Below are 21,943 nucleotides of genomic sequence, written 5' to 3'. Positions count from 1 at the left end.
CTGATTCTATTATATTCAACAGTTAATATTGTTCATCAGGTTTTTTTTAATTTCCTTGGTTTATAGATTCACTTGTTGATAGTTACATATTTGTTGTTTATAATTTTCATTTTTATTTACTTTCTCTTCTGAAAGAACCCCTTCAGCAATTCATATAATTCTGGTTTGGCAGTGATGAACTCCTTTAGCTTTTTTTAATTAGTGAAGCTCTTTATCTGGCCTTCAATTCTGAGTGATAGCTTTGCTGGTAGAGTATTTTTGGCTGTAGGTTCTTACAATTCATCACCTTGAATATTTCTTGCCATTCCTGTCTGGCCTGCATGGTTTCTGTTGAGAAATCAGCTGACAATCATATAGGTGCTCCTTTATAGGTAACTACCTGCTTTGCTCTTGCTGCTTTTAATATTCTCTCTTTGTCTTTTGCTCTTGGAATTTTAATAATGATGTGTCTCGGTGTGGTCCTCTTTGGATTCCTTTTGTTTGGAGTTCTGTGAGCTTCCTGGACTTGTAAGTCTAATTCTTTCACCAAGTGGGGGAAGTTTTCTGTCACTATTTCTTTCAGTATGTTTTCGATATCTTGCTCTCTCTCATCTTCTGGGACCCCCATAATTCTGATGTTTGTTCGCTTGAAGTTGTCCCAGAGGTTTCTTACATTATCGTCAATTTTCTGGATTCTCTTGCCTTCTTGCTTCTGCAGAGGAGTGTCTTCTGGCTCTTTATGCTCCAAATCTTTGACTTGATTCTTGCAATCTTCCATTCTGTTTTTAGGACTCTGTAAAATATTTTTTTTATTTCAGACAATGTTTTCTTTATTTCTTGTTGATCCCTTATTATTTCTTGTTGATTCCTTATAAGTTCTAGTTGATCCCTTTTCATATCCTCATGGGTCTTATCGACCTTTTCTAGGAAATTATTGAAAACCCTTATAAGTGTAGATTTGAACTCTATATCCAGTCGCTATTTGTCCTCCATTTCTTTCATTTGTGATCTATTTCATTGTCTCGGCATTTTCGCAGCTTCCCTGATGGGGCAGAGTTTCAGGGTGGAGCCTACAGCCTTGGCTTCCGTCAGCCCTGCCCTATGTGGCTCCTGCGTCTCAGTAATCCCCAGGGTCCTTCAGTACTCATTGCAAGCAGCTCTGAGAGAAAGGTGCCCTGGATTTTCGCCTGCTACCAAACAGTCTAGGCCTTCTCCCAATGAGCCTGGAACTGGGGTTCAGTTCAGTTGGAAGTGGGGTTGGAAGTGGGGTTCAGAGCAGTCTGGAGCCCCTGTCTCCTTCCCGCCAGGGCAATCCCATGGCACAGCCAACTGTCCCTTCTCTGCATGCAATGTGCACTCCTCCAGGACCTCCTTTCGCCGCTCCCCTGGGTTTCCGTCTCACAGCCCAGCTCCCTCTGTTTGAGCCTGGGTCCCCGGGGTCTGGCCTAAAACTGGGGTTCAGCACAGTACGGAGCTTTTATCTCCTTCCCGCTAGGGAACACCAGCCAGGCACTCAGCCTTCCTCCTCTCTGGCTCCATCCTCTCTACGCGCTCAGCGTGTCTCTGTATCTTAGGCTTTTACAGCTCCTCCGCTCTTCCTTCTGGTTTTGACCTTGCTTCTCGTTGTAGAATTTCCAGTCAGTCAACTTTCCTGTAGTTCTGGGTAATGTCTATTTTATATTTTAGTTGTATTTTATTGAAATTGTTGTGTGTGGCTGCGGCTAGGTTTTTACCTGTGCAGTCATCTTGGATTCTCAATAGCATGCTATTCACCTTCTGCTTTTAAATAAGCTTGGTAATCTCAGGGATGCCCTCTCTTACCACTCCTGTTCAACATAGTACTGGAAGTACTAGCCATTGCTATCAGACAAGAAGAAGAAATAAAAGGCATCCCAATTGGAAAAGAAGTTAAACTGTCCTTATTAGCATATGACATGATTCTGTACATAGAAAACCCTAAAGATTCATGAAAAAATTATTAGACTTAATAAAATGAATTCAGCAATGTAGCAGGACATAAAATTAACACCAAAAAAATCTATGGCATGTCTATACACCAATAATGAATTTACAAAACAAGAGACTAAAAAAGCAATCCCATTTACCATTGTACCAAAAAAATTAAGATACCTAGAAATAAACTTAACTATATGCAAAAAAACTAAAAAAAAAAAAGAAAAAGATAGAGGAAGATATAAATAGATGAAAGAACATAACGTGTTCATGGATTGGTAGAATCAACATCATCAAAATGTCCATACTACCCAAAGAAATCTATAGATTCAATGCAAACTCCATTAAAATACCAATGGCATATTTCACAGGCCTAGAAAGCAATCTCAAAAAATTCATCTGGAATAAAAAATAATAATAATAATAATAATGATTAAAAAAAAAGACCCTGAATAGCCACAGCAATCCTATGAAAGAAGAACAAAGTAGGTGGGATCTCAATACCAGATTTCAAGCTGTATTACAAAGCCACTGTTCTCAAAAAACAGCCTGGTACTGGCACAAAAACAGACATATAGATCAATGGAATAGAATAGAGAACCCAGAAATAGACCCAAACCACTATGCCCAATTAATATTTGACAAAGGAGGCATGAACATACAATGGAGTCAAGACAGTATCTTCAATAAATTGTATTGGGAAAATTGGACAGATACCTACAAAAAAAAATGAAACTAGACCATCAACTTACACCATACACAAAAATAAACTCAAAATGAATAAAGGAATTAAACATAAGACAGGAAACAAAAAAATACTAGAAGAATCCACAGGCAGCAAAATCACAGGCATGCCAAAAGAACTTCTTCACTGATGCTGTTCCTATGGCAATGGAGAATAAAAAGAAAATAAATAAATGAGACTACATTAAATTAAAAGGCTTTTTCAGAGCAAAAGAAACCATCAACAAAACAACAAGAAAGACTACTTCATGGGAGAACATTATTTTCCAATGTTATCACTGATAAGGGATTAATCTCCAACATTTACAGAAAACTCATACAACTGGGCAAGGGACCTAAATAGAAACTTTTCAAAAGAAGACAAAAGGAAGGACAAGAAACATATGAAAACATGCTCAAAATCACTAATTATATGAGATATGTAAATCAAAATGACAATGTGGTACCGTCTTACACCTGTCAGATGGCTATCATCAACAAATCAATAAATGACAAATGTTGGTGAGGTAGCAGAGAAAAAGGAACCCTTGTGCACTGCTGGTGGGAATGAAAACTGGTGCAGCCACTGTGGAGAACAGTATGGAGTTTCCTCAAAAAACTAAAAATGGAACTCCCGTTTGACCCTGTGATCTCACTTTTAGGAATACATTCCAAGAAACTAGACACACTAATCAGACAGGACATATGCACCCCTATGTTCATAGCAGCGCAATTCCTTCTTCTTGTGCAGCATAGTATTCCATTGTGTAGAAGTACCACAGCCTAAGTACCCATCAGCAGATAAGTGGATTAAAAAGCCGTGGTACTTCTACACAATGGAATACTATGCTGCACAAAAAAAGAAGGAATTCCTACCATTTGCAACAACATGGATGAAACTGAAGAGCATTATGCTAAGTGAAAAAAAGCTAGTCAGAAAAAGATAAGTATGACATGATCTCAATCATCTATGAGAAATAATGAACAACATAAACTAATGAACAAAAACATATCCAGAGACAGGGAAGCATAGATCAGACTGTCAAACCTCAGAGGGAAGGTAGGGGAGGGTGGAGGTAAAGGGGATAGATTAACCAAAGGACTTGTATGCATGCATATAAGCCTAACCAAAGGGCACAGACAACAGGGGGGGAGAGGGGGATGAGGGTATGTAAGGGGGGTGCGAAGGTAATGGGGGGATGAGGACAAATATATACCTAACCAATAAATAAATTAAAATGAAAAAAAAAAAGACTGAACAGGCTATTTTTTTAAATGTTGATGCAATAAAAATAGAGATAATTCACTGCTTTTTCCCCCCACTGGTTATAAGAGCCATACCTGAGTGCAGACAGGAGTCATAGACTAGCTCAGTGGAGAGGCCAAGGCAGGGGCTCCTCCTGACATCTACACTGGTCCAGAAAAGAAATGTAAATGACACTGGATTCCTAAGACCTGGGCTTTAAGTCCCAAGGAAAGAAAGTGGTCTTGAGGTCACTGACATAATCCATGTATTTGTGACTGGATACTGCTGTTCTGTAAATCCTTTCTAAATTAGAGCAAGGTACAGTAGTAAGATTTGGTAGCAAGTCAGAATTAAGAGGCAGTCAATGCATATTATAAGCAATTATACAACCAGGAAATGATTATATGGCATATCTTCTAGTGTAAAATGCAAGTGTAAAATTTTATATGCATTAAAAGACTCACATTAAACAAAACATGAACAAAGCCATTGGATTAATTTTGATCTAGCAGTTAAAGAAACCTTGAATGAAGTGTTAATTTTTCAAGAACACATTTAGAATAAATTTGTATTCCAATTCTTTATGGAGATGATTACCTGGCATGGCATCCCTATCACAAATTTTTAGTTAGTGCTGATCAAATCAACTAGGTTAATTAAGTTCAACTCCAGGTGAAAAGATTGCTTTGAGAAAACAATTGAAAACATAAATGTCTGTTTGAAGCAATCTACGGTAATGTAACCTATCCATTTTAAATTTATAAAAAAATAATAGTTCCAAATGTCTGCGGTAACAAACACAAATACATTTAATACATTTGCTTATCTGCTTTTTTGAGCTCCTGAAATTACTTTGATAAATGATACATCCATCTATATTTATAAGATTATAACTAAATGTATCATATTTATGAGATTTATATAATCTTAGAGATGCTGAACAGTGAACAGTTAATTTTAAAGTGAGATAATTTTCTGTATTCATTTTTAATGAATTCATTTTTAATCTTTTTAAGATTAGATTCATGATTCTTTTTATTTTAACTCAAATTTTAGATTTTTGTTTTGAAGTAAAATTATTTACTATTCACTATTTACTATTTACTATTCACAAAGTAAAACTTGGATTGCAAAAATTCTCTCTCTAAGTTTTCCTCCTGTATTTTCTTATTGGCTGCCACAGACAGACTGAAAGTACAGGGTCACTTTTCTTGCATCTGTGCTGGAAACCTTAGCCACAAACAGTAAGTGCTCCAGGTCTCAGTCTTTCATTCTATGACATGTGCACAGTAATCTGATCATCCTCCTCCCTTCCTTGACTTATGGGGTCAAAATGAAAAAGAAAAAAGATTTTCACCCAAACTTGGAAACTGTGTATAGCTCTTAAAAACATAACCTGTTCAAAACAATGATAAAAAAAAAAATTAATAGCTATACTGAGTTTCTTGAAATATCTTATTGTAAAAGCAATAAGAATTTGGCTTAAATACTTCTTAGTAGATGTTTCATCCCAACTATACCCGATATTTTAAAATTGATGGTATATCTAAGACAAAAATAAATAAATAAATAAAGGTTCAGTAAAATTTGTCAATGTCAGTTATTTTGGATTAGGAACTAATTCTGCTTTTTACTATTGTTGTTTTTTAGTATTATTGATAATGTTTCAGTTAATGTGGAGCTTCTTGATCCTTCATATCTTTCTGTGATTGTACTAAATAGCCAAGATGTTAGGGGCAACAGGCTGGCTGGACCCATAATCATTTTCTCTCTTACTGCTCCATGGGAGTTCATCCTACAGTTTATGTTTGTTCAGAGAAAATGAGGAATATTCTTTGATCAAGGCTAAATATCCTGCAAAGAACTCGGCTATAACTTGTCAATTGGTTAATGAACAAGCTGAGGTCTCCTAGGGGAGTTTTACATGTAGCAATTCCAGCATCACTGTCATTTTGTGGCGGTCCACATTTCTGTATGAAGATGGTGTCTATTTTGAAGGGAGAGACTTTCCCCAATATCAGTTTCCAGGAGAAGGATAATCTTCAGACAAAAATTGTTCCTGCTCTGATGGTTGGCCATGGTAAGGAAGTAGAAAGATAGTTGGCTTCTTTTTTGTTCATTGTTATCTTGAGCAACACTTCAGATTTATCCTTCAAGATATCTACAGGTCTGCAACCTTTGGGCTGCAAGAATTACAAATGAGCATTGCCACTCAGTAGCAAACAGAGAGGTAGAAAAGACATCATGTCTGTCATGCCAATAAATGAAGGTAAGCAAACTCTATTTTTCACCACAGATTACCCAGAGACAGATGACTTCCTGTACTTCCCTTTTTAATCTGTAACACAGTAAGCATTAGCATCACCTGGAGGACTTGGAAAACCCAAGTTACTGGGCTCCAACTCCAGAGTTTTTGATTCAGTGGGTCTGAGAAGGGGCTCAAGACTTGCTTTTCCTACAAGTCAGGTGATGGTGATACTACTGGTCCAGGAAACTACATTTTGGGAACCACTTCCTTAACAACTATTTCTCTAACTAAAGGTTTATAGATTATATAATTTGAATAATCTGGAATACTTGCTAAAAGGGCTCAGGGATCAGGATGATAAACTTTACCAAGTTACCAAGTGACATGCTCTAAACATTAAGTTTCATTACCTTAACCTTTAGCAAAGTCTCATTTCAGTGTTCATCCAATCTTGGTGAATTCTATCATTCATAACAAGGGAGGAATTCTCAGCCCACCCTTAAACTAGGAAAGGTAAACAAGCTGCATCTAAAAAGCCAGCCATGCCGAGACTGGTTTGGCTCAGTGGATAGAGTGTCAGCCTGTGGACTGAAAGGTCCCAGGTTCGATTCCAGTCAAGGGCATGTATCGTGGTTGCGGGCATATCCCCAATAGGAGGTGTGCAGGAGGCAGCTGATCAATGTCTCTCTCTCATCGATGTTTCTAACTCTCTATCCCTCACCTTTCTTCTCTGTAAAAAATCAATAAAATATATTTTTAAAATATATAAATAAATAAAAAATAAAATAAAGTGCCAGCCATGTTCTGAGACTTATTCCCTGGCTGATTACAATGTAGATCATGCAGGTAGGCTCTGTAGCGCAATGGATAGCGCATTGGACTTCTACAATGTAGATCATGCTATGAGAAGGGAACAGTGGTAGAACATTGTTGCTACTCTTCAAGCAAGCGTCAAAGAACAACAAGGTCTTTGAAGAATGTCTGGGGAATCAGTAAAGGCATAAGAAGAAGGTGACAAAGAACCTTCTAAGTTACACTCTAATTATCCAGTTTATTGAGAGTTCCTGCTTCCAAGACTCACTTTAGAGATTTCAGTTTTACTTATTATTAGGAAAAACAGATTACAGCATCTTCATTTTTAAATATGGAGGTTATAACTTTTATACATAGTAGTGCAATAGCTGGTGGGTGGTACCAGAGGCAGGCCTTGTAGCCCCAGCCTAGAGAACTCTTCACATCCCTCTGGGCCCATATTATTGAGTACAAAAAGGCCTCTGAATAGGATCTAAAGGCCTTTGTTCCTAAAAACTCCACCATCTTTATGAAGTCAGGTGACAATCATTTATATATATTTATTCTATATAATAAAGAGGTAATATGCAAATTGACCATCACTCAACACACAAGATGGCCACCCTATGTGGTCCAAGATGGCTGCCACAAGATAGTCAGCAGGGGAGGACAGTTGTGGGTGATCAGGCCTGCAAGGGGGCTGGGCATGCAGGGGAGGGCATTTGGGGCCACCAGGCTGGCAAGGGAGGGCAGTTAGGGGCCATCAGACCAGCAGTGGAACAGTTAGGTGTCAATCAAGCTAGCAGGGGAGTGGTTAGGGGGTGATAAGGCTGGCAGGCAAAAGCAGTTAGGGTCAATCAGGCCGGCAGGCAGGTGAGCAGTTGGAAGCCAGCAGTCCTGGATTGTGAGAGTGATATCCGACTGCATTGGACATCCCTAGAGGGTCCCAGATTGGAAAGGCTGAGGAACACACCCTCCCCCCATACATAAATTTCATTCACTGAGCCTCTAGTCACTTAATAATTCCCATTACACAGCTTATATCTTTAATAAATAATTAATAATGAAATAGATATTACACCTGAGTTTAAAAGAAAAAAAAACACAAAAACACAGACAGAAACAAAAATAACCTTACTCATATCAGTTTTAAGACCAAGGAAAGAAAAGGCAGCACTGACATAGTCATCTTATGAGTAGAACCCGGGAGATAGGACACAGGCCAAGTCACTGCAGCTATCCCTGCACCAGGCTCTCATTCCCACTGCTGTTAGCTCCACAGCCTTGCCAATGGTAAACTAAAATTTAGCAAATACAAATTGGAAACTCTTCATAAGGCAGTCCAAAGCTTTAACAGACACTTTTAGAGTAAGTGGCCTTTAGCCTGAAAAATTAATTTTTGTGGTAGAAATTATGCAAGTCAGTAGTATACTTCTACTTGTGGCCGAATCTGTGTTTTCTGATTTTACCTAAGTTAGTTTTCCAAAGCTCAATGTTTTGTCTTACAGCAAACATATTAGACCCAGGAAAAGCTGCTCTACCATTCTGACATGTTCTAAAATTATAAACTAAAATTTACACTATCTTAAACCCTCACACTCTGGACTTCACACACCCTCGGCTTGTCATGGTTCGTAAACAAAGCACTTTCTTTAAAGTCTTCTTTGTTGCTTTACCTGAGCTAGTTGATGCTGGCGACTTGCTGCGCCTGGAAGGTCCTGGGCTCTTGGTGGTGCTCCTGCGAGATGACGAAGCTATTTTGGTGTAAGAAGTGGACTTCACAACTCGACATTCTGGGGGGAAAAAAAAACAACTACACATCATTATAGGATCATGGCAAATACCGTTTAAAATGCAAAACAAGCCGAAACCGGTTTGGCTCAATGGATAGAGCGTCGGCTTGGGGACTGAAGGGACCCAGGTTCAATTCCCGTCAAGGGCATGTACCTTGGTTGCGGGCATATCCCCAGTAGGGGGTGTGCAAGAGGCAGCTGATTGATACTCTCTCTCATCGATGTTTCTAGCTGTCTATCTCTCTCCCTTCCTCTCTGTACAAAAACAATAAAATATATTTTAAAAATAAAAAAATAAAATAAAAAAATAATAAAATGCAAAACAAGCTGGAAATATAAATATATGACCATCCTCAGTCACACTTTTTCCTGTCAGCCCAATGCTCATCTAAAGGAAATAAATCAAGAAAACAAGAAGAAAAGGCACAGTGGGTATCTCCCAGATCAAAATAAACAATACCCTGGCCAAATTAACCAAAATGGATAAATAAGTGGAATAACAAATCAATATCTCTCTTTCTCCCTCTCTCCCTCCCCCCCCTCTCTCTCGCTCTCATTTTCTCTCTCTCATTCATGCAGCGGTGGGGTCTCTCATCCCCTCAGCCTGGCCTGTGGGGATTGGGCTGAAATTGGCTCTCCGACATCCCTCGATGGGTCCCAGATTGCCAGAGGGCACAGATCAGGCCAAAGAATCTTGCTGGTGCACGAATCTATGCTCCAGATTTCTAGTCCTATCTAATAAAAGAGTAATATGTAAGTTAACCATGACTCCATCACAAAGATGGCATGCCCATAGCCACAAGATGGCAGCACCCAGTCCTCTCAGCCACGCCAGAGTCCCCCAGTCCTGTGGGGGCGGTCACTGAGAGTGGGCAGCGTGAACAGTCTGTTGGAATACTTGCTTCATCACCCCAGCGACGAAGTAAGTGATCCGCGCCCAGCTGCAGATGGGTCTTTGGGCCATGGAGAGCCTCTGGGAAGCGGGCACAGAGCGCAGACCCTGTAGAGAGCTACTGGTGTACGATTCACGCATAGGGCTACTAGTATGCATATAAAATCTTTGGTTAATTTCTTTATACTGCCCCCATTCTGAGATTTATCAGTCTGTTCCATGTTTCCATGCCTGTAGTTTCCCCTCCTGCATTGAGTGTCTGCTCCCTGATGGCCAGTGTATGGCTGGTTGGTGGTCACTTGGGCTTTTATATAGAGAGATAATCTCCCTTCCTCTTTTCTCTAAAATTAATCACTTTTTTTTAAAGGAATACCCCAATTCTTGCAATTTACTATCTTTGCAATAATATTTTGGATAGCTTGAGAGTAATAGGTTGGTCAATAACTGATTTTGTTGAGTTTCTCTTCACCCATCTTTAAGTTATTTTGTATATGTCTCTTTTGGGTTAAAGTGTTCATTCTACAAGAAAAATGTTAGACAAAGGTCAACTTCTTAAACCTAGATAGGAAGTGATGGATTATTTCTCCCATTATGAAAGATTCCACCTATGCCAAGTTTACTGTTCTTGTGAATCCTTGCAGGAAAAGCTATGGATCTTCATCATGTGTGGGAAATGACAGAATTTTCTCATAAGAAGTAAAATCAAAGAAGAGGTGACTTTACCTTGTTTATAAGAGCACCATATGAGCCTCTGCAACCACAAGATGGTGTCTGCAAAATGGCTGTTGGCCTGAGACTGAGAAACAACTTTGGTTTTATTAAATTTAAATCCTTGGTGTTTTTGTTCTTTAAGGCCAGTGCTAAACTGAAAATTGTCTTCCCTATATATGCAATTCCAATTTTCTAAGCTCAAAACATCTTTCTTTCCCTTTTATATTCTGAACTAGAGGCCCATTGCTTGAAGATTTGTGCAATAGGCCTCACTTCCCCTGACTGCCAGCACCGGTTTTCCTCCGGCACCTGGGACCCAGGCTGCAGTGGAGCCAAGTCTTCAGCCTTCAGGCTTGGTTCCAGCCACAGCAGAGCCTTCAGTCTTCTTCTTCACTCTGTGCCTGCATATGCAAATTAATCCATTATTTCGTTGGGTTGATTTGCATACTCACTCCTGATTAGCTGGTAGGCATAGCGGAGGTATGGTCAATTTGCATCTTTCTCTCTTTTATTAGTATAGATGGTTTTATATAACCCTAGAGGCCTGGTACACAAAATTTGTGCATGGGGGATGTCCCTCAGCCCAGCCTGCATCCTTTCCAATCTGTGACCCCTTGGGTGATTTCCAACTGCCTCTCGCAATCTGGGACCACTGACTCCTAACCACTCACCTGCCTTCCTGCCTTATCCCCCCTAACCAGCTCTGCCTGCCTGCCAGATTGCCCTTAACTGTTCCCCTCCTGGCTTGATTGCCCCTAACCACCTCTGCCTCCCCTGCACTCAGGTCACAGGATTCCCTCCTCTGGCTGGTTACAGGGACCTGGGACCCAGGCTGGCTCCACCTGGGCCAGCTGCAGCTGCAGTGGACCATGGGCGGGCAACTTTGCCTAGGCCGCAGCCACTGGTGCCTCGGACCTCAGGGTGGGTGGCTTGTCCCTCTTCTGGGCCACAGGCCCAGACACAGCCACTGGCACCCAGGACCATGGGGCATGTGGCTTGTCCCTCTCCTGGGATGCAGGTGCAGGTGCAGCTGCTAGCATCCAGGACCACGAGACAGGCAACTTGACCCTCTCCCAGGCTGCAGTCGGGATGGTCCCCATTCCTCTCTCGGGAGCTTATTTGTGCCTGGCTAGTTCCTATACTTCTCTCTCCACTGTTGAGTGTCTGAGCAGTATGATGTGATGGCGTGAGGGCATGATGATGTGAGAGGTGATAACTATTTGCATGTTAGCTCTTTATTATCAATATATAGGCTATTTTCCCATTTTCCCCAAACCAACAAAGTAGTTCATAGTTAGTAAAGAGGAATATAAACATATATAAAATATAAAAGTTTCAGGACTACAAGTAGGAGAATGTTTTTTAAACAGTCTTGTAAATTGAACTCTTAGTGGCAAAAAGAAAATAATGATTTAAAAAGGAGGAGGAAAAGGAGGAGAAAAGGGAGGGGAGGAGGAGAGGGAGAAAATTCTGCCTTGAGTTATAATATTTGTGGCTTTATAGCCAAAAGCAGAAGGGAAAATGAATCAAGGCATTACTGACCATGCCCAGGCCTCCACAATAGTTACTTAGGGTTGATATTGGCTGTTTTGGCCTGCTCAGGTGCCCCTGCAAGAGATTTCCATTGCTTAAAAAAAATCTACACAAATGGACATCACAAAAATTAAAATATAGAGGTAAGCAAAGAATATAACATCAGAAAAAAAGATCAAAACCACACAGGTTGCTCACATGAGGTGACAGTGCCCAAGGGTGTGTCTGCAGTTTTAATTCACAAAACATATGAAGAGGGCATCCTGTTAGCTCAAGGTTCTATCCACATAACAAATTGTCCTAGTCTTTGGAGATGGCCTTGGCCTAACCTTTTAAAGGACATCAGCAACCATATAGGATTGCTGTAATGTTTCTGGTCTATTGGCATTCTTCCATTTAAATTTGTACCAAGTGCCCACTATGTGCCAAGCACTGAGCACTGCAGACACATAAAGAACAGATGAAGTGTTGGAACTGGAAACACCACCTGGTAATGGAGCATGGAGTCTTTTAACCACCAAGGGCTCTCTTTTGCTTTTAATTTCATGGACTTAATATTTGAAAATGTTGGTTTATGAAACAAATTCTTTAAGTGATATTATGTTCTCTCATTTAAAATCAAATCCAGGACTCTAATGAGGGCAGGATGACCAGGACTTTTTGCCACAGGTCATGAATGTTTAGTCACATAAATTTAAAATAATGATTTTAAAAGCTCAGAATCTAGTTAGTAAGAATGCATAGTTAAAATAGAAAGTTACCAGATGGTGCACATTGGTAATAACACCCATCTATGAGCCACAACATGAATTTAAAAGTTAATTTTATCCTGGCTGGATAGCTGAGTTGAATAGAGCATCATCTCATGTGCCAAGGTTGTGGGTTTGATCCGCAGTCAGGGCACATACAAGAATGCCACAGGTGCCAGAATTGCTATTTATGGCTCCAGCTACCAACCAGGGCTCTGGCTCCGCATAATAGAACTGATCTTGCCAAACAAAGTTAAAATTTTTCCAGCTGCCAGAAAGAAACTAGGTATTTTAGTTATTTAGTCAGTCTTAGAAAAAAATGTAAGCATTTCATTTGATTTTTAAAAAACTGGAAAAAAGAAAACATACATGTGGGATCAAGCCATTCTTTTATAGCTTCTCTTGCTACTCTTGAATTTAGATCTCAAGGTATTATTAATCCATGAAAATTATTAATTTAATAGTCTGCTTTCTCACTTCATGCTCCAATGGGTACTAGCTAGTTCTTGATATATATGTGTGTATATATATATATATATATATATATATATATATATACACAGTATATGTACAAAAGCATGTAATGACTGCTCAATAAATATTGACCTGAATTGCTATTGATCCTGTAACTATGTGTGAACTCTTATTATTCACTGAACTAATACTGATGAGGAAACTAAGTTTCATAAATAACAAGTCATCAGACCCTATGTCACTTGGATTGGTGAATCTCTTACCATCTTGGTGTCTGATATTGTGGCATAAGCAAGCTGTTCCATTATGACTAAAGTCTGAAAAGTTTCCAATGTACAATGTCAGGGGAAAACAAGTGGGTGAATCATGAGAAAGATAGCAAATAACCAGTTCTCTTATTAACATTAAATTAAAAGTTTAAATACTAATGCTACAATTCTATCAAGATGTCTATTGCATCAGAAAAAAGAAACAACGAACTCTCAAAAGTGAAGTTATAGTAAAGTATAGCTTGAGGGGTCATGGAGTCTGAAAGATAATTAAAAATATTACAAATTTTGCTTCACTGGTGTGGCTCAGTTGTTTGAGCATCATCCTATGTACCAAGATATCTCTGGTTGGATTCCTGATTAGCATAAATGCCAGGGTTGCAGCCTTGACCCTCAGTAGAGAGTATGCAGTGATCAATGTTTCTCTCTCATTTACATTTCTCTCTCTCTCTCTCTCTCTCTCTCTCTTTCTCCCTCCCTTTCTCTCTCTCTCTGAAAAAATCAATAAAACATATTTAGCCAGGTGGCATGGTTCAGTGGTTGAATGTCAACCTATGAACCAGGAGGTCATGGTTCAATTCCTGGTCAGGGCACATGTCCAGGTTACAGGCTCTACCCCAATGTGGGGCATGCTGGAAACACCCAATCAATGATTCTCTCTTGTCATCGATATTTCTCTCTCTCTCTCTTATTCTCCCTTCCTCTCTGAAATCAATAAAATATATTTAAAAAATTACAAATCTTATACCACTTGCTTTCAGGATAAGAGTGAAACTTCATGAGTTAAATTGGGGATTAGAATAATTCTGAAAGGTTGCATAATAGAAACAAAAGCAAAATAATTATAGTAACTGTCCCCTCCAAACCCTACCCCAAGATTAAAATAAAAACAATTAAAGAAAAGTGCAGCAACAGGCCATAAATTAGAAAACAAAAGACTCCAACCATCTTTCCCATTAAGGTTTAGATTTTAACTATTTTAATTAATTTAAATGGGAATGGTATTTTCTAATGCAGTAAAGGACAAATGCTGAATTACTTTAGAGAATGCCAAAATCGTTGTGAGTTTAAAACCACATTTTGGAAACATGGTGACTAATAGTCTATAAATGGCTAGTAAAGTAGAAAACTTTATGTGTTCTCACAAAGTACATTTTCACAGCCTCCCAGCAAGGAAGAAAGCAAGATACTGGACAATGCAAATACTGGGGTGGGATGAAGGTATGTGCTTGCTAGAGGGTAAGGAAGGCTGAGGGGAGGTCAATGAGGAGAAAAAGAGATATATGTACTACTATTTGTAATACTTTAAACAATAAAATAAAAATTTTTTAAAAGAATGATGATACCAAAAATATAAAAAATCAGATCAAACATATTAATTGGGTCTCTGGTGATTGATTCTCTCAAAGCAAGCAAGCAAGGTTTGGTTTGATCTCTGATTCAGAAAGTCCCTATATTCTCAGTTGTGTAAGAGCAGAAGTGTCATTCTCCATATGGCCTATCCTAAGACCAGCTTTACAGATGTTCTTTGGTTCTGGTGAGAAAGAAGTGAAAGCAGTGCCCACCTTCATCAAGGACCCAAACTTTAGAAACTGGTGTTCTTCAATATATAGATTTAGAGATTCAACCCAGAGGCAGATGTATAGACATTAGACTGGTTCCCAGTGGCATGAAAACCTTCACTCATGTAGATTTCTACCACTTAAGAATGGTTGGTAGGGAGGTTAAAGTGTTTTGAATGGTGCTAAAGAATAGAAATGATTACAAAATTCCAGAGCTAACTCTAAAATCCTAGTTTGGTCTTCCCAATCTTGAGTTGACTTTCCCCCGTCTCTCTTTTCCTCTAATCTTCCCATGGCTGACTCCTTCTTGTATTCAGAGCTCATTTCAATGTCCTCTACTCCAAGAGATCTTCTGTGACCACCAATATAGAGATACAAGTCATTCAGCCACTCACTGTCACATTAATTTTTTTAATTTTTGGCAAAGCACTTACAAAATTAACTCTTCTTCTTGTTTATACTTTTTATTTTATTTTATTTTATTAAATAAATTTTTATTGCTCAGATTATTACAATTGTTTCTCCTCCCCCCCCCCCCCCATAGCTCCCTACCACCTGGTTCCCGCCCCAACCTCTGCCCTTACCTCCCGCCCCCCTATTGTCCTCATCCATAGGTGTACAATTTTAATCTAGTCTCTTCCTGCACCCCCCACACCCCTTTCCCCTGATAATTATCAATCCATGTCCTTTCTTTGGCCTTGATTCTATTATATTCTATTATATTCTATTATATTAAACCATTCAGTTTATAAATTTTTCGAGTTGCATATATTTTGGCAAAGTGAGTGCTCATCTCAGTAGTTAAGTCCAGCTATCTACAGTTGGCAAACACTTATGTGACAGACTTGTCAAATACAGCTAGTAATGCCACATGTCAAAGGCTTGAGGGAAATTACTGGTTTCCCAAGTGCCACAGGTGACTTTTGAGTAGGCAAGAAGATGAGGCGAAACTTGTAAATGGCTGGAACAATTTGAAATGAGCATTCCTGGTGAATGTCCCAACTGTTCCTGGATGGATACTCTTTTTTTAAAATATATTTTATTGATTTTTTACAGAGATGAGGAGAGAGGGATAGAGAGCTAGAAATGTCAATGAGAGAGAAACATCGACCAGCTGCCTCTTGCACATCCCCTACCGGGGATGTGCCCGCAACCAAGGTACATGCCCTTGACTGGAATTGAACCTGGGACCTTTCAGTCTACAGACAGACGCTCTACCATTGAGCCAAACCGGTTTCGGCTGGATGGATACTCTTAAGTAGCTCAGATGGGTATTTGAGTTCAGGGTAAAACAGTCAAAAATATTGCCTTCATTTCTGTAACTTGTGGTCACTGAATTTCTGACTGCATGATCTGAGCTGCTAATAAATCATAAAGGTAACTATGAAAATGAATAAACAAAAACCTCACTTTAAATGGAGGTGTATGTGCACCCTTATGTTCATAGAAGCGTTATTTACAGTAGTCAAGATCTGGAAGTAACCCAAGTGTCTTATCAGTAGATGACTGGATAAAGAAAGCTGTGGTACATTTGCACAATGGACTACTAGTCAACTATAAAAGAGAGGGAAATCTCACCTTTTTTGACAACATGGATAGACCTGGAGAGCATTTTTTTTAAGTGAAATAAGCCAGTCAGAGAAAGACCATGTGATTTCACTTATATGTGGGATCAATGAACAAAATAAACAAAATTGAGACAGACTCAGGGATAAAGAGAACAGACTGACAGTTGTCACAGGGGAGGGGGTTGGGAACTGAGTGAGATGGTAAAAGAATTAAGCAAAGAAAACCAAAACAAAACTCACAGACAACAGTATGGTGATTATTAGAGGGAAAGGGGGTGAGGGGAAGTAGAAGAGGGTAAAGAGGACAATAAATGTTGATAAACACACAAAACAATATACAAACGATGTATTGTAGAATTGTATACTTGAAACCTATATAATTTTATTCACCAACTAGAGGCCCAGTACACAAAATTTGTGCCTTGGGGGGGGGAGGGGGGAGAAGGGGAAAAGGGTGCCCCTCAGCCCAGCCTGCACCCTCTCCATTCTGTGATCCCTCTCACAATCCAGGACTGCTGGCTCCCAACTGTTCACCTACCTGCCTTCCTGATTGCCCCTAACCACTACCCTGCCAGCCTGATTGATGTCTAACTGCCCCCCTGCCAACCTTTTTGCCCCCAACTTTCCTCCTCTACTGGCCTGGTCACCCCTAACTGCCCTCCCTTGCAGGCCTGGTCCCTCCCAACTGCCCTCCCCTGCTGACCATCTTGTGGTGACCATTTTGTATCCATATGGGGGTAGGATCTTTGACCTCAAGGGGTCAGCTATCTTGATCTTGTGTGTTGGAGTGATGGTCAATCTGCATATTACTCTGTTATTAGATAGGATAGAGCCCTGGTGCATGGACGAGGGCTGGCTAATTTGCCCTGAAGAGTGTCCCGGATCAGGGTGGGGGATCCTTGGGGCGTGGAGCAGCCTGGGCGAGGGTGCCTGTGGTGATCTGCAGGCCAGCCATGTCCCCTGGCAACCCAAGCAGAGGCCCTGGTATCTGAGATTTATTTATCTTCTACAATTGAAACTTTGTAGCCTGGTGCGAAACCAAGCCTCCTGCTTGCTCCATGGTGGCAGCCATTTCTGTTGGGGTTTATTCACCTTCTATAATTGAAACTTTGTAGCCTGGAATGGAGGCCTAGGCCATCCAGGGCAGGTGGAAAGCTTGGCTTCCTCCATCACCGGGGGCAACCTTATCCTGCTCTCTCCAGCTCAGTGGCTGTCGCCATTTTTGGGGGGGATTTATCTTCTATAATTGAAACTTTGTATCCTTGAGTGGAGGCCCAGGCTAGCCAGGGTGTTTGGAAAGCTTGTCTTCCTCCACTGCCAGGGAAATCCAACCTTCCCTCCTGCTCACTGTGGTGGCAGCCATCTTGGTTGAATTTAATTTGCATACTCTCTCTGATTGGCTGGTGGACTTGGCTGGTGGATGTAGCGGAGTGATGGTTAATTTTCATATCACTCTTTTATTAGGTAGGATGTCACCACAATAAATTTAATTAAATAAGTGAATGAATTAATGAATACAATGGATTCAGGAAACTAGAATAACTCTCATTCAGGTGTCAATCAGAGCACACTACTGACCCCAATATGAAGAGACAATACCTTGCATCTCAGATAGGAAGTGATACTACTTTACTGCCACAGGGAGAGGAAGAAAGATTCCACCTTGCCCAGTATCAGCTTTGCCAATGGCAGACTGCAGTAACTCAGCCAATGAAAAGTCACTTTAGTTCAAACTCTCAGTTTCTCCAATAAATACTTCATTTGCAACAGCTCCTTCCCAAGTCCATAAAAGAGAATTCCTCCCTTTGTTTTTTTACACTTCAATTTGCTTCAAATAAGTCAATTTTGGACTTGCATGTGGTTCGTGGATTAGACCACATAACCCTATTTGCAGTCCTTTGTTGGTACCCAAAAAACACATTTTGTTGGAGAAATATTTGGCTATTTGTTTAGAGCCAACAATGCTATATTAGCCTTCTCAAACCTCTCACTTCAATTTGCTTCAAATAAGTCAATTTTAGGAGTAAATACTGTGTGAGGAAGAATAATAGGGAAATGAGAATTTGGGAACAGGCCATTATCATTTTTAAAACAAAATTCTCAGTTTCTTAATCTCTGAAAACCTGAGGAAGATTACTATCTAGGAATTTATCTTATGAGCATAATTTGATCATGCATGTCTGTGTCTTATACAGATGTTATTTGTTTTGGGAAGAATTATAGCATTATAAATAGAAGCCTTTTGAGTATGTTCTTTTGAGGGAAAGTGAAATTATGAATGACAAAGATTTCCTGGATCAAACACACACACACACACACACACACACACACACACACACACACACACACATATATATATATATATATATATATATATATATATATATATATATAGTTATTGATTTCATAGAGGGAGAGGGAGAGAGAGAGAAAAAAAAAAACATTGATAATGAGAGAAAATCATCTATTGGCTGCCTCCTGCACATCCCCTACTGAAGATCAAGCCTGCAACCCCGGACATATGTCCTGATTGGTAATTGAACCATGACCTCCTGGTTCATAACTTGACACTCAACCAATAGCCACACCAGCTGGCCAAACACATTTCTGTACAAATTCTGCTTTCTAAGTTCTTTCATATTCATGAAATGTAGGGGAGACATTTTAAGGTGAGTTGATATTTGTGGGTAATTCTTTATATCTTACTCTGAAAACTTAAGATTTCCTTTCCTCACTTTTGTCAAAAAAGTGTAATATTTATTATACTATTTCTCATGTTTCCTTCTTACTTGACTTTCCTTTTAATGAGAAGTATCCTTTACATCAACTGCCTACTAAAATCATTGGTTGTATAGTTTAATTTTAAAGTATTCTCTTCATGAGACACTTATCTATTTTCCTTTCTAGTCCAAATGGCAGACATTAAATTACCTCTCTGTGTAGATGTGATTAATCATTTGTTCCAAAGTGCAGAAAAGAAGAAAAATGTTAAAAACATTTAAAGCCTCTTTACATTTCCTTTTTATTAGGAAAAAGCAAACAGCGGGTTGAAAACTTGATTTATTTCCCTTAACCCTGTTTGAAGATCACCTTTAAAACAAGGGGTCAAATGTAGCTTGAAATGAATTTCCTGTGCACCCTGGGTTAAAGTATTTAAAAGCTAATAAATATTGGAGTCATATAAAGGCAGCCATCTAATATGACAGTATTTGGGAATGACTGTGGTCTTTCAATAAAAAGGTCCAGCAAGAAAGGAGATGTAGTTGACTTGTGGGAAATCTGCCTGAAATCATAATATTCAATTTCCATTTTGTCTTTTGCCATCAAACAAATGAGTCATTATGTAATCCACAAGGTACTTATCCCTGGTAAAATAATTCATTAAATGATTTCAGTAGATCACTTGCTTTTTGTGGCTACACTTGTCATATATATATATAGAGCCAGTGACTGGAACACTGGAACGACCAGATGACCCGTTGCTATGATGTCCACTGTGGCCAGCAAACTGGCCTGATTGTGAGGTGAGCCTGGCAGGACAAACTCCTGCAGCTCCTCCCCCGGCTGGCCCTGCCACTAATTTCCCCCCATGCCAATAGGGTGTGGGGCTGACTGGTCAAACTCCTGAAGCCCTTCCTCACAGCTAGCCCCACTCCTGATGGGCCCCACACACCCAATTGGCCCTCAGCCCCTCCCCTGGCGGGCCCTGCCCCTGATAGCCACCTGCTACATGAATAGGGACTGGGGCTGGCTGTCCAATCTCTTGCAGCCCCTTCCTCCACCCTGCCCCACTTCAGATTGCCCCTCCCCACCCCAATAAGGGGCAGGGCAGGCTGGCCTCTCCCCCTCAGCTGGGCCCATACTCGATGGGCACCCACTACCTTGACTGGGCTACAGCCTCTCCCCCAAGCCAGCTCCACCCCTGATTAGCCCCCCACTTCAATCAGGGGTGGGGATGGCTGGTCAAACTCCCTCAGTCCCTCCCCCAGCCACTTACTCCCAATAGGACCCCCCCCCCCCATTCGCAGGCAGGGCCTGCCAGCCAATCACCCTTGGCCTCTCCCCTCAGCTGGCCCAGCCCTTATGGGGCCCTGATCAGGGTAAGCCCACTGGTCAACCTCCTGCCACCTCCTCCTCCTGATAGGTGGGGCTCTTTTGGGGCCTGGCCAGCTGGACCCCACCTGTGTATGAATTTGTGCACTGGGCCTCTAGTCTTCAAATATTTACCCAAGAAATTGCAATGTTAAGCTAAGATAAACTTGTATTTTTTATCATCAATTTGGCCCACTATTTCAAAAAAAAGAGGAAAGTGACAACCCATGTTTAAAGATATTCAATTACAAAGAGAATTTTTTCCTTTCCAAAAATATTAGCAGAAATGTATTTAAATATTTTTTTATAAATCTGTTCTTGATAAAAAAAAAAAAAAACAGACAACTAATATTGTTCTCCTCATCCTTCCTGGAACATCATGTACCTGATAAGCATTAAAGAAACTTAAAACATCATTTAAGCTAAGAGAGAAATATACTAAACACAATGGTATTTTAGCAACTACAGAAATCTAGTGAGGTCTATTGGGCCCCACTTAAAAAAAACATGTTTACTCTCAAAATATAAACATTTACTGCATCATTTCCACTTTTTCTTTCAAATGGATCTATCACAATGCTTTATAATAGATTTATTATTTTTATAAAGATGATATATCTGTGGATGAAGTGGCCACATGCTAACCTGACTAGCTGAGAGAAGGCCTGCATGGAAACCTTATAAACTCAGATGCCTAAAATAACTACAAAGGATGTTCTAAAATTAAAACTTTTTAATCAAAAGCAGTTTATGGTGGGTAGTCAATGTTCTAGGCTGGCATTTTCCCTGACAAAGGTCAATCTTTGCCCTAACTGAGCCTGTTTATTGTCTTTTTGTATCTAAGATAACAAATCTTTGGGATGTTAAAATAATTTTCTTTTTCCCACATCCCTAAAGCACAGACACTGCTCTGTGGAGACCATAAATCTCTTCATTGCTATTAAGTTAACTGTTGACTGTAACAATCCTGTACTCACTTTATGTCTGTCTATCACTTTATGTTTTTATCACCTTATTTCTTATCCAATGCCAGAGTTTCCCCCACATTATTTTATTCAGTTTCCTTATTTTAGGACCAATGAATTTCATGTAACCTGCATATGTCTCCTCTTTTAATTGTAATGTATAAAATAAGATACCACACTGTAATTCTCTCTAGAGCATTATCTAAATCTGTTGAGATTTTGCTTCCCAGCAATTATCAACAGTTTGCTCAAATAAACTCAGAGAAATTCTTCACAGGTTTGAATGCTTATTACATTGACACACCCACTATAAAAATTCAGACAGTACAAAAAGTTAAATTAAAGCAAAAAATCAGTCGAAACCGGTTTGGCTCAATGGATAGAGCGTCGGCTT

General features: G+C 39.8%; 1 protein-coding gene across 5 annotated transcripts in view; it reads right to left on the bottom strand.

Moving 5' to 3' along the window:
• The window catches only part of DCLK1 (doublecortin like kinase 1), a 374,326-nt gene that overhangs the window by 114,034 nt on the left and 238,349 nt on the right, over nucleotides 1-21,943 (bottom strand). For all 5 annotated transcript variants that reach the window (XM_036455542.2, XM_036455538.2, XM_036455539.2 and 2 more), the window contains exon 5: nucleotides 8,618-8,734. In XM_036455542.2, coding sequence (XP_036311435.1) covers nucleotides 8,618-8,734 — 117 coding nt within the window. The remainder of the gene's footprint in view (nucleotides 1-8,617; nucleotides 8,735-21,943) is intronic.

This window comes from Pipistrellus kuhlii, unplaced genomic scaffold (assembly GCF_014108245.1).
Source record: "Pipistrellus kuhlii isolate mPipKuh1 unplaced genomic scaffold, mPipKuh1.p scaffold_m20_p_3, whole genome shotgun sequence".
NCBI classification, from domain to species: domain Eukaryota; kingdom Metazoa; phylum Chordata; class Mammalia; order Chiroptera; family Vespertilionidae; genus Pipistrellus; species Pipistrellus kuhlii.
Note: the sequence above shows the minus strand (reverse complement) of the source record. Positions and strands in the feature narration are given on the sequence as shown.